Consider the following 13812-nt stretch of genomic DNA (forward strand, 5'->3'; position numbering starts at 1 on the left):
GTGCATGCAGAGATCCCTGCAGTAGATATTAGCTGCTAAGAGTCTGGTTTCACTATACCAGACTCATGAAGCATTATAACTAAAATGCCCACAAAAGACAAGTTGTTTTAGAGTCCAGTTTATACTCAGTATTACCAAATACCCATCTCCAATTACAAACATTTTAAAAATCAATAGGCAAAGAATTTTAACACTCTGGGATCATAACATTTCTACTACCAAATTGGTTGATTACAGCCAGACTATCTCCCAATGAAACTCACTTTTTGTCAATACCTTGATTAGCGAGGAAATCAAATGCTACTTACCCCCTGAATCGTCAAGATCAATCAACTTTGGCATCAAACTTTCTGGTAACTTCTCTGGTAAATCGTAGCCATTTTTTCTGGCCACTACTAGGTGAAAAGCTGCACAAAACTCATCCAACGTCAAAGCGCCATCTTTGTCAAAGTCTGATAGCTCCCTGAACGCAAAAGCAAACACCAACAAATTCAACATTTCTGTGCTTGTTACAAAATACTACTTTCATTAAGGCGAACAGTTTTCCTGAGCAGTGAATAAGATTATCATCCCCTTCTTCAGTCTGAGCACTGAAAACAATTTCTTAAAACCACCACCCGTAACTGAACCCTTTTTGCAGTCTTTCCACTTCTCCACAGCACCCCAACCACCGACTGAGGAACGATGTTGAATGTGAAAAGATGCCCCAGAAATTGAATAAAAGCATCAGATATTTTCTGGCAGACACACAAAGTAGTGGGGTCTGGACTGAAACATACATGTTAGAGACAAAAGTTAATTCAGTATTTAAAATACACAAATGTACTAAGGATACTGGAATACAATGGATGAAAAAGAAACTTGAGGTTCACAATCCCACAGCTAGTAGCTAACGAAGTAGAGACTCATTATATATGTTCAAAAAAGCCAAAAATTGGAAATTGTCCAAATGACAGAATTCCAGGGACCTGGGTTTAATTTCACCCTCAGGCAACTGTCTGCGTGGCGTTTGCACGTTCTCTCAGTGTCTGTGTGGGTATTCTGTGCGCTCCAGTTTCCTCCCATAGTTCAAAGATATGTAGGCTAGGTGAATTGGCCACACTAAATTGCCAAGTGTTCAGGGGTGTAGAGATCAGGTGGGTTATATGGGGATGGGTATGGGTGGACTTCTTGGGCCAAAGGGCCTGTTTCTACACTGTAGGGATTCTATGATCTATAAAAAGACAGAAGGGAAGTTCTGAAGTTATATGGTCACTTTTGGCACCTTTTTCAGGTATCTGGAAAGAGGAGCAACATTGTAGGGTTTTGTTTTCTGAAAAAGATCTAATGATTGGTAGGAGCTCCATAGAATGCAGGAAGCTAGTTTGTGCAATGCTGAAATTGAAAATTATTAAAAAAAGAGAGGTAAACATTTCATAGTAAAAATATTGAGACTTCTTGTTAGCACACTAGTGAAAAATTCAATGAAGGAGAACACTGGCAGAGGACCAAGGCTATCCATTTCTCAAAACCATGCCACAGTTAAAATATAGCGTACAAGTGTTAAGTTTTTTTTAAAATAAAAAATTTGGATTTGAATGAATCATTTCCAATCTCTTAAGTGGCTTCAGAGGGAATCCAAATGATAGCTCACCTAGATTAGTTCTGAATTTACTCTACATCAAGCGTAGCAGTGTCCTAAGTTTCTCCTCTGAGGAAGGTGAAACAGCTCAAAAAAAGCAGTCACAACTCTCAGCCTTCTCCTTTCCAATTTATCCATTGCTCTTCATGATCTAATTCCTCCATCCCAATCAATTAACTTGGTTTTCTTCGGTGTTCTTTCAGCAGTTATGAAAGTGCAATAGGGAAAACAACTGTCAGGCTGACAGGGATCCCATTACACACACGGCTGCAGGAATTAGGAGCAGTTGTCTCAACAGTCCACACCATTCAATAAAATCATAGTTTATCTGACCGTGGCCTCAACTTTACTTTCCATATTCCCTCTGCGCCTTGTGACTCCTTTGTTCGTCAAGAATCTAAGTCTGCCTTATAAATAATCACTTGTACAGACGAACCTTTTTGTTGATTATCTTTGTGTAAGCTTTTTGTTTGCAATAGCCTAGTTATTTACTTGTTACTAAGGAACCTGGCTGACTGATTTCTGATGAGCTATATACAGCCTATAGGTGTGTGTTTTAAAAAAAGGCAGCATCACCTCTTTCATATTTTGTGGCCAGTGGAGGACTTGAACACTCCATTAAAAAGAAATATACTAAAAAGAAACTGACTGCAAGCAGTCTTCTGTCAGGAACATGCACTTCACATCACTTTTTTTTCCTGAAGGGTATAGACCCCAAATGTCAGCTTTTCTGCTCCTCTGATGCTGCTTGGCCTGCTGTGATCATCCAGCTCCACACTTTGTTATCTCAGATTCTCCAGAATCTGCAGTTCCTACTATCTCTGAAACATTCCCTGCCTGTCAGGATGCTTCCTAGTGCTCACTTCAAGGAAGTTGTACTGTCAGCCTCTATCTCCCCGCCAAAGATAGAAATTATGGGAATGCTTGAAAGTGTTACATCCAATGAATACCAGTCATGTGATATTAGTACTCACCAAATATGAGAAAGTTCAAGAATTGGGAGTTTGGATTTTGTGAAAAATTCTTTAGCAGCAGATCCTGCAAGAATGTGTTGGAAACAGACTTGGTAAGAATTTTTCTTAAAAAATGACTCCCAACAAAGTGCATTCTGTTCCTTTTTAGGATTCATAACGGTCATTAAATAATTTTTCTAATAGTGGTACAACAAAATATAGAAAATATAGAAAAAAACAAAGCGATGGCTTAGGGCTGAAAGACATTGCATTTCCACAAATGTAACCTATTGACTTCCTTTTTCTGGTTATATAGCTTAGCAATGTATTGCTTACTGCCCCGTCATTTACTCTAATCTCTTCCTTATATTATGGTAGCAGGCTGCACTTTTTTCATTCATTCAGAGGATGTGGGCATCATTGACTGCTCGTCCCTAAATGCCTACAGGGCAGTTATGAGTCAAGCACATTGCTGTAGGGCTGGAATTACACTTAGGTCAGACCAGGTATGGATAGCAGTTTCCAAACCTAAAAGGACATTAGTGAATGTGGCTGCACTCCCTTGCTAATAGTAATTTGTTATTTGTTTCCAACAGCCTTTAAAACTGGAGTAAATAGAGCCTGATTTTTGTCAGCTGTATTCCATACTTACTCTCAATAGAACAAGTGGCTAGTGACTTCTCTCGAACTTTAACCCTTCACATGCTTTCAAGTGAATTTAGATCTTTGGATCAAAATTATAGTTCTTCCTTGCACCACTGGCTACGTTCAAATCTCACATCAAAACATGCATTTAGTTATTTTCTGTAATTAGCTACTTCTGGTAAATCCATGACAGGATACCAGTTAACATGGGTAAATTCCTAGCAAAACGTTTAAGGTGGTGAACAATGCCAAACTGTAGATCATTACTGAACATTAGTTAGGTTCTGACAAACATTTCAGCCTGCAGATTCTTATGTCTGGATCACATGGAAGCTAAGAACCTCACACCACAAATTTCACAATAATTCGTACTCAATAAGCTGTCACTGAAAAACATACCTTGGACAATCCTGCTTTCTGTTACAGATCACGTGAATATTTAACTGAAATGATTTAAATCACGGGCAAACACTTTCAGGCCATTTGATTTCAGATCCTAACTTACATTGTGGGAACCATGCACACAGTACTGTTTATAACTGAGCTACCTGATTCTATAGGATGCTGATTTGTCTATGGTTTGGTATGTCTCATGGGTGTTACTTCATGCATGCCTTCAGAAGGACATAACTTTTGAACGTTGCTCCTATGAGGGGTCTTTAAATTAAAGATGACTTTCACCACGCATTTCATGTCGCTGTGATCCTGACACTGGCAGATTTCTCAACACCACCCCTTTTCCACAAAGCTGTCTGTCATATCTAACAAAAAATTGTTCAGTTAAATAATCACTCATTTGGAAATTTCTTGGAACTTGTGCAAAATTACAATTTAATAGCATTCAGACATAACGTGTCAATGATATTATACAATGTGTTACATTGTGTCTTACCGAGCAACAATGTCAGTTCATCCATTATCTTAGCACTGCACATGATCAAGAAGAAATAAGTTGTTTGATGTGGCTTTTACCTTCCTTGCATTGTCAAAAGTTTGTGCCATCTTATTTAGAAATTATTTTACCCCTCTTCATTTATATCCATCTTTCTTTCCAGGTTTTGCTGCAGACTACAGTTCCAACGAGACAGCAAGTGTTCATATACACCAAGCAAAGCTGGCAGTCTTTAGTCCTGCTATCGGGGAAGAGCTCAACATTTGGCTCTTCCTCCATCAACATGAGCACTCCTGCTTTCAGTACTTTGATATACTTAGTCAGTAGTCCAACAAAAGGTCAACTGTCTCAAGAAAAGTTAGTACTAGTTTAACACAGATCTCCCATAAAACTTACCAGTAGATCTGTTTCTACTTTTGATACATTAGCACAGAGGACAGGGAATGACAAAAATCGGTCTTCGAGATGCAACTGCATTCTTCATATGCATTGACAGACTGCCCGTGCACATTGCACAGCCCACTAAACACCTCACTTAGCATTTTACTGGGAATAAGCTACAAATTTTGCTGCCAACTAAAAAGTCTGGATTGACGAAAATCTTTGTTCAACCTTCAGTGGGATGGAGGGGAGGAGATCGGCATTTTGATACCATAGTCTCTTGAGAACAAGGAACTCAAGATTGAGATTTTCTACCTAAAATTGATGCTAATAATCCAAGCAGCAAAAGTTTTAAACTGCAGCTACAGTTATTAAGCTTGCAGTTCATGAGCTTCAATTATAGGCCAGGAACATAACAGCCTTAAAAATACAGGCCTCATATGTATTTCAGCTCAGACATGAAATAAGCAATCAATGCAACAATGATTAGCTTTCTTCAGATACTACTTGAACTGTTTCGCATACCTAACATTTTTATTATAGGAGTCATTAGCTTTTGTTTTGAATAGTTAAATAAACTATGAGCACTTTTCTCAACATTTGCACTGCGCTAGGGTTCTCTATATTGATAAACAGTGGGACAATTTGGCAAAATGCTGACAAAATTAGTTGTGTACTAAATGTCATTACACAATAAAAGCTACTCTGTAGTGAACATTAAGTGGGGGTGATAAACAGCCCACCTCAACTCAAAATTTCAACTGTACTCTCAAATGAATGATAACTTGGAATACAGTGAATTCAAGACTTTTGCATTTTGCAAACAGCTGCTTTTGCAACAAAAAGCAAGTGAAAGATTCTTTTAGGAAGAAAAGCAGTTAAAAAGGATTACAATTTATTTTGACTTCTACACTTCTTTGCTACTGAGAATGAGATTTTCAACAGCTATTGAAGCTGTCTCAGGAATGAAGTCAAGGTTAATGGCCTGTTAAGTTTTTTAAAAAGTTAAGATGACATTTCATCTCTAATGCAGGGATCAACCACATCATCAGATCAGTAAGAAGTTGCAAAGATTAGACACTGGGTCACACTTGCATTGCGAACATACCTGGAATAAAACCATTCAAATCTGGTTGAATGTTTTTAAATTGGTTAATATAATATTGTCTCTGCTCATCCGTAATCTTCCAAGGATCATCATAACCACTAGACTGCCTACGAATTTCCATGGCATTTGTAGCAGATGCTACAGTTCTCACCGTCGTGTGTTCCTGCAAAATCACCATAAGACAAACATTTTAAATGATAAATCAAAATATACTGGATGACAGTGTTTTGATTAGCCAAACTGACGTGTTTGTCGTGCTTGTTTAAATGAAACAAGAATGTGACTCATTGACCTGTCTCAATAAGTCAGAAGTTACCCTTTCACTTCAAATTATGCAGGCAAGAAAATATGCAACGTAATGTTAGAGAAGATTCAGTATTTTGTTGGAGGTTAAAAGCCTTCAACTTATTGAGGCAGCAAAAGCTATAAACGGGGAAAACAAAATGAATGTCTTATTTGTACAGTAAACAAAAGACTTGGCGGCTGCAAATCCCTATATTTCCTTAACAATAAATTGATCAGTTTGAAAAATGATAACTCCAGAATGCAATTTTCAGCATTCACCTGAGAAACTTGAGTGCTGTGGTCTTCCTAACAGTGCAGAGACACGGACTAATAATCAAGGACACTAATTTTAAATTTTAATTCATTTATAAGAGACAAATAAAATGTCAGTGTCAGCAAAATCAACAGAAAAGCCTGTTTGCATCACTTAACATAGCAATGGGCATCAGTCAGATTTTTATGGGAAAGCGTCATCCATCTTTACATTATGAAATTTCATCAGCACGTGTTTGGTTCTTAATTAAAAGAAACATCTCCCCTTCATCTGTTCACACCTATTGCATTTTCGAAGCGCCCGGATGCCCAAAATCACTGCAGTCATCATTATGCAACTGACAGAAAGCATAGTTCAGAGGGTAAAAAAGCTCCACCACATTCTGCTTACCTGAATGGAGGCTGGATGCATTGCAGGAAGCGTGCTGCTAGGGGGAGTGTCAGTGAAACTCACCCAGTTCTCTTGGTTGGGAGGAGGAGAGTGGGCAGGCCACATTCCATCACCAGCAGCAGACCCTTTAACACAGTAAGAACAAAACCATCAACACATGGAAATATTGTTTTTAAAAAAGGGGCTGTCCACTGTAAGTAAGGATTTCAAATTGTACAAGTGGCGTACAAGATCCTGAGGAGTGTCATCACATTACACATGCAAAGGGTGTTGCCTTTCTGAAATAAGGGTCACCGTTTCAAAATAAGGCTCAACCATTTAAGATAGAGATCCTGAGAAATCTTTTTTCTGTCAGACAGATGTGAACCTTTAGAGCTCCTTTCTTTAAAGGGCAGTGGAAACAGAGACTTCAAATCTTTTTAAGGCAAAGGTAAGCGGATTCTTGGTCAGCAAGGGGGTGAAAGGCAAACAGGGATAAGTGGAAAATGTAGAGTACTCAAAACAGTTGAATGGCAGAGCAGATTTGATGGACTAAGTGACCACTTTGTTACTGGTTTGTGTTACAACGTAGGTTCTGTGAATTAACTATCATTCACTACCTGGTTTCTGCTGAAAGAATGGCCAATTAGTGAGATATTTGGCAGGGGCCTGTAAAATAGCATCCCAGCTGCAATCAGGTCTTCAAGAGAAAGATAGGGAGTAAGGAAGAAAACTAGAGATTCAAGCAAATACGACAGGCCCTGACAACATTCTGGCATTAGTACTAAAGGCTTATGCTCCAGAACATGCCGCTCCCCTGGCCAATCTGTTCCAGTATAGTTACAACATTGGTATCTACCCGACAATATGGAAAATTGCTGAAGCTTGACCTGTATACAAAAAACAGGCCAAATCCATTTCAGCTAATTACCACCTCATCAGTCTACTCTCAATCATCAATAAAGTGAAGGAAGGTGTATCAACTGTGCTATCAAGCAACACCTGCTCAGCGATGTCCAGTTTGGGTTCTGCCAGGGCCACTCAGCTCCTGACATCATTGCAGCCTTGCTCCAAACATGGACAAGAGCTGAATTCCAGAACTGAGACGAGACTGGCAGCCCTTGACATCAAGGCCGCATTCGACAAAGCATGGCATCAAGGAACCCTAGCAAAACTGGAAATTGATGGTGTCAGGGGGCAAATCCACTGGTGGTTGGAGTAACATCTGATACATAGGAAGATGGTTGTCCTTATTGGAGGTCAGTCATCTTGGCTCCAGGACATCTCTGCAGCAGATCCTCAGGAGAGTGTCCTAGGCCCAACTATCTTCAGCTGCTTCACCAATGACCTTCCCTTGTTTATAAAGGACAGCAATCGGGACGCTCACCGATAATTGCACAACGTTCAGCACCATTCATGACTCCCCAGATACTAAAGCAGTCCATGTTCAAATGCAACAAGATCTGGACACTATCCAGGCTTGCGATGACAAGTGGCAAATAACATCTGTGCTACACAAATGCCAGGCTATGACCATCATTAATAAGAGACAATCTAACCACTGCCCCTTGACATTCAACAGTGTTGCCATCACTGAATATCCTGCTATCAACATTCTCGGGTTACTACTGACCAGAAATTCAACTGGACTCATCAGAGGTTACAACAGCAGGTTAGAAGCTAGGATTGCTGTGGTGAGTAAATCACCTAACTCCTCAAAGCCTGTTCACCATCTACAAGGCAACAAATCAAGAGTATGATGGAATACTCCCCACTTGCCTGAATGGATGCAGCCCCAACAATACAAGTTTGACATCATCCAGGAAAAAGCAGTCTGCTTGACTGGCACTACACCCACTAGTATCGACTCCACAACCAACCCCCACCACCACTGACGCTCAATAGTATCAGTGTGTACTATCTACAAGATCGTCGGACAGCACTTTCCAAACCCATAACCACTTCCGTCTAGAAGGACAAGGGCAGCAGATATACAGAAATACGATCTCCTGCATGTTCCCCTCCAAGCCACTCACCATCCTGGCTTGGAAATACATCAGCGACAGTGAAGGAATGCTCGCTCAAAATCCTGAAATACCCTCCCTAATGGCATTGTAGGTCAACCCAAAGCAGGTGGACTGTAGTGGTTCAAGAAGGCAGCTTGCCACCACCTTCTCAAGGGCAACCAGGGACAGGCAATAAATGCTGAGCAGCCAGTGATGCCCACATCCCACAATGAATTTTAAAAAAAGTCAAGTAATTCATTTTTATAAAAAAAAAGGAAAAAAAAGTTAGTGTGATACCTGAATAAGCCTGTTATTTTAGTAAACCTGGGGCAATGCCACTTAAAAACACAACATCTTTGAAACAGGTGATCACCTAAATGCTTTAGTTTCCTATGATACAAATGGAAATTGAGTAAGCCAAGGGAGACAGATATTCTGTTTGCAGAAAGTCTGACTACAATAAACTACCCATTTCCATTCTTGTCACCCACGGTGTGGAAACACGCCTTTCGACCCTCAAGGAATCCCACCCAGAACCATTCCCCCTAATCTACACATCCCTGGGCATTATGAGCAATTTAGCATGGCCAATTCACCTAGGAAACCAGACTACCCAGAGGAAACCCACGCAGACACAGGGAGAATGTGCAAACTCTACCCAGGCAGTTGCCGAGGGGGAACTGAACCTGGGGTCCTGGCACTGTGAAGCAGCAGTGCTAACCACTGAGCCACCATGCCACCTCTATTACCTATTTAAACCCTTCACTGACAGTAACATCTATACTTGGCTCACATCAACCAAAATTACACTGATGAACTGAATCAGGAAACTGACAGCTTTGGGATTGTGCAAGTCAATGACTAAGACCCTTTGATAAACAAGAGGATTTTTAAAAAATTCTACTTATAAATTTTATGGGGAAGTTGATAGAGTAGACAAATAAATTTAGCAGTTACCAACTGGGATTAGGCTTCTCCTGAATTGCCAAGTGGTGAGAAAACAGAACTTGGTATCATAAGTAGATGAGAGGGACATTATCCTATTCCATTCCCCTCATGCTTGTGCAATGTCCAAGACGGAATTTGTTCTTTGCTTCATACTCATTCTTTTGAGCAACATACCCAGCTGTGGAAGTCGCAGGTGACTGTGACTTGCAAACAGTGATTATTCTCGTAATGGTATATTTATTCTTTTTAACAGATCTATTTAAACTGAGTTTTTAATAAATTCTTCTGCTGAAAGATTAGAAATCCATTACCGTCTATGTGAATCAAAGTAAGTTAAGTTGCAAGTACTATTAAACTTCATTAAGTATACAGAAGTTAGCAGGTAGTTACAGAGAGAATGGCAACAAAGCAGTGTAAAGAAAGCAAAGAAAGTTATAAAGAAACTAGAATTCTGAAATGTACGATGTCATTCCTAACATGCTAAGTGGATTTGACTTCCCAGCTCAAATCACAAAACAACATTGTTGTTTGGAGAGCAGCGTTCTCCAACCTTCGTGTACAAAAGATTTCAAGCAAATGCCCACCTAGATTCATGCGGAGTAACTGGACATTTGAACGGTTTTAATGCAGAAATCAACAGATTCCACAGATTATCACTCGCTAATTAACCATGGCTCAAGAGCCAGCTGTGTTCTTCTAAAGGAAGCCCACTCCCTGCTCGAGTCCCTTATTACCTCCACTCTGATGCTGCTTGCTGTGTTTCCTCCAGATAACTGGTGAAGTTGGTGGTGATTGGTGAGGAGATATAACTGGGGATGTAGAATCCTAAGACAGGAGGAAGAGGAATGAGAACTAAATCAGAAAAATAATCAGAGGGGTCACATATAAATAAAACCTTTGCAGATATAAGTAGCACTGATTTGCTTTTTTTAAAAAAAAAAATCACAGTTGAACCTGTTTTATACAACAGAATTTTTAATGACCATGGCATTTAAAATCTGGCCACCTGTTCACAAAACAATGCAAGCTTAATTTTACATGCCAATTCCTTTGCACAACAGCTTGGAAAAGGACTAAACAGACTGAATTTGAATCATGTTGAAAAATGAGGCATGCTACTGAAGCTTTTAATTCAGTGATCATCATAAATGCAAGAAAACAAAATTTACAATTATTTTGACAATTTATACTCAGTAAAAGGATACTGAATGGTCAGCAAGTCATGGCTTCAATAGTCAAGGTCTATACTATTATGAAGCAAATTTTCTAGATTCACAATACCTGGCGTTCTGCTGCTGCCACACGCTGCCCTATCACATCATGAGGCACACTTGCAGAGACCTTTTTGACTTGCGTCCTGCTGGGAGGTGGGGGGATGACGCTGGTGTATGTACTCTGGCTGTCAGGATCAGAATACATAGATGCGTGCCTCAGCTGCAACTTGTTCTCAGAAACTATAGATCTAGGTAAAGGATTCTTCACTGTTGGAGAAAAGAAGTGATTAAATGGAAGATAACACTGAGGATGGAGAAAAAAAACATGAATTTTATTTGCAACAGCTAAACTTAACATTTTAAAAAGTTGTATCTACTGCTGTCATTACTTAACCTATATACTGTAGTCTATATAATACAGGTATTTTCTAATCAACATATTATTACACTCCTTTTGAGCAGGTGGGGCTTGAAGCAGATCTCCTGGCTCAGGAGGTAGGGACACTACCAACAGAGTCCTGCTACATGAAATATATAGTTAGCCCGCCAAATTTAGCAACAAACTACTAAAATTGCCTATTATCCCTATTCCTTTCAATTTATTTTCCCTTTTTTAACTCCTGTACAACTATGTCTTGAGTGATTTAGCCAAAAGTCAGCACTGCTACACCAAACTGTCAGATGATGCAATTGCCAAAAAAAAAACAGCCAGAAGAGTCAGAACAAAATGGAGGGTCTGGTCAGTTTACAATTGGTATTTAAATTGATAACTAAGTGGTAAGTCATTAGGTCACCAACCCACATGAATCCTGAAACGTGCAACTGATTTAATAGCATCAAGTTCCAGCCCAGGACTCGTATGCACCCACACAACATACAAGAATCATTCTTTGTACAATACCATATAAAACACATGGACTCAACATCAAAGGGATGAACTGGATTGCTGCCATGTCTATATTATGTCAACCTCCACAAATGTAATGACTAAAACAGATGTGGTCTTTGACCCAAAGCATTTACTCTGAATCAAATCACATCCTGGATTTTAGCGTGGTAATCAGCTGTGTAGGGAGTGAATGGCTGCTCATACGGTCAGGAAACCCGGAATATGTTTCCCGAACCGCCTACTGACTTAAAATGGGGTTGTCAGTGGAAGCCTTTCAGGTGCTTCGCACTGCTGAAGACTACAAGTTAAGGTAGGTGCACTGGCAGAGCAAAAGTAATTGTAGAAATGGGTGGAGCTTTACCAGGTACCTTATTGAGGCTAGAGACAATTAAAAAAAATTGGAGATGCAAGGCAGACAAACAGGAGGCTGGAAGAACACAGCAAGCCAGGCAGCATTTGGAGGAAAGGAGCAGTCAACATTTCAGGTATAACCCCTCTTCGGTCCTCATGGGCTCAGTACCCTTCGCCTTCTCTAGGTGCTGGGTTTCCCCAAGGCCTGAGAAACTCAGCTCTGCAGCTGTCAACGCAATGACTCTTTTAAAGAAGGGAAGCAACCTCATTACATACTTAAATGATCAATACAGCTACTGCAGTGGACTGCTGGTCAGTCCCTCATCCTGCCTCAATTAAGGCTAGAAGTGAGTGATAGATTTGGATCCTGTGCAGATTAAGCTCCATATTCAGCCCAAAGCATAGAAAAGGTTATCCAGGCCACCAGAACAAAAAGCCTCAAGTTTTCTCAAACTATGTGGAATGACTGATAAAGATCCCAATTGGTCCCATGGGTCACGCGGGCCTTTTATTTAGGAGTCAAGGTCTGATTCCAAGATTAGACAATTTGATTCAAATTTTCCAAATGAGGCAACCTGCCAAGTTTTGTCTGCTTGCTAGCATGCAGGACATGAGTGCAGGCATTGAAATCAGTAAGGTAATGATCCATTGCACAATTCTCTTAGCAAGCAAGGTGCAGTACATGAAGTATTTCTTAAAGACCTCAGATACAAGATTGTACAGTATACCAGGCCTGACAACAAAGAGAAGATCTAATTGAGGTGGACAGAGAATGAAGAGGGAGAATTTGTATGAGCGAGGGGAGGGGAGGGAGGACAAATCAAGGAATTGAAGAGGAACCTATTGCCTTCAAAGGTTTCTGATACAAAGTGACACAGTTATCGTTACTGCAAGGCACGTCAATGTTTATGTGGATCACTCGGAGAGTTACAGTTCCACCAGACCCAAAAAAAGTATCTTAAATGGGCCATGGTACGTACTGCAAACAAAGTGTGAAAATTATAGAAGTGTTAGTGGCATATCTAACCTCTAATTCTTTGAAAATATAAAAAGTTGCACCAACAGAATGATCCCGTGCTGAATGACACACATTAGGAAGTGGCAGAGGAAGTGAATGCTGGCTTAAAAATAAAACATAATTATTTTCAGCCATTTTAAATTTGAGAAATAAATGTAAAATAGGTATGGTAAGTACATACAATTAAACCAATTATATACTAGAGAGAGTAGAAACTGCTGATGTTGGAGTCTGAGAATACAAGCTGTAGAGCTAGATGAATAAAGCAGGCCAGGCAGCAGAGGAGCAGGAAAACTGATGTTTCAGGTCTGGGCCCTTCTTCAGAAATTGGGGAGGGGAAATTATATACTAGATAGCTTTATACAGTTACAATATTTTACAAGTAAAACACAAAGCAGTTGAAATAAAATTTCATTAAAATTTCCACAAATACTGAGCATTTGCCAACAGATAATAAATCTATTTTGGATTTGAGTGTAGCTTCTGAGCAGGGGAAAGTAGTGTCCATATTAATGAGCAAGAGGTTATGAAACTGACATGGACAGAGTCGAAGTGAGAAGTGCCAACTTCAGCAGCATGGATTCCAGAATGTCCTCATTTACCCACGTCAAAGTTTCACCTCTACAACAGTAGGCTAGAGTTAGAAAACAAGCTGGTCTGAGTTACTTCCCTCACAGAAAAGCACTGTGTCCATTAACCCAATCTTCCACTCCATCAGTGTCTGCATTAAAATAATCAGCTTCTGTCACCAAAGACATAATCCTGGCACTCAACACACCATCTTATCCCTGGGCTCCAGACACAAAAGAGCAATGGGAGACCACCCTTTGTAATAACTTGGTATTCTCAGTTTTTCCT

At 39.9% G+C, this 13812-nt stretch overlaps 1 protein-coding gene across 3 annotated transcripts in view; it reads right to left on the reverse strand.

The window, feature by feature from the left end:
* The window catches only part of reps1 (RALBP1 associated Eps domain containing 1), a 63274-nt gene that overhangs the window by 27145 nt on the left and 22317 nt on the right, over window positions 1-13812 (reverse strand). For all 3 annotated transcript variants that reach the window (XM_048536037.2, XM_048536034.2, XM_048536036.2), the window contains exons 2-7: window positions 10764-10963; window positions 10217-10307; window positions 6550-6674; window positions 5601-5763; window positions 2596-2659; window positions 309-463 (exon numbers count right to left, since the gene is read on the reverse strand). In XM_048536037.2, coding sequence (XP_048391994.1) covers window positions 309-463; window positions 2596-2659; window positions 5601-5763; window positions 6550-6674; window positions 10217-10307; window positions 10764-10901 — 736 coding nt within the window. In that variant the 5' untranslated portion in view covers window positions 10902-10963. The remainder of the gene's footprint in view (window positions 1-308; window positions 464-2595; window positions 2660-5600; window positions 5764-6549; window positions 6675-10216; window positions 10308-10763; window positions 10964-13812) is intronic.

The sequence above is a fragment of the Stegostoma tigrinum genome, chromosome 9 (assembly GCF_030684315.1).
Source record: "Stegostoma tigrinum isolate sSteTig4 chromosome 9, sSteTig4.hap1, whole genome shotgun sequence".
Lineage (NCBI taxonomy): Eukaryota > Metazoa > Chordata > Chondrichthyes > Orectolobiformes > Stegostomatidae > Stegostoma > Stegostoma tigrinum.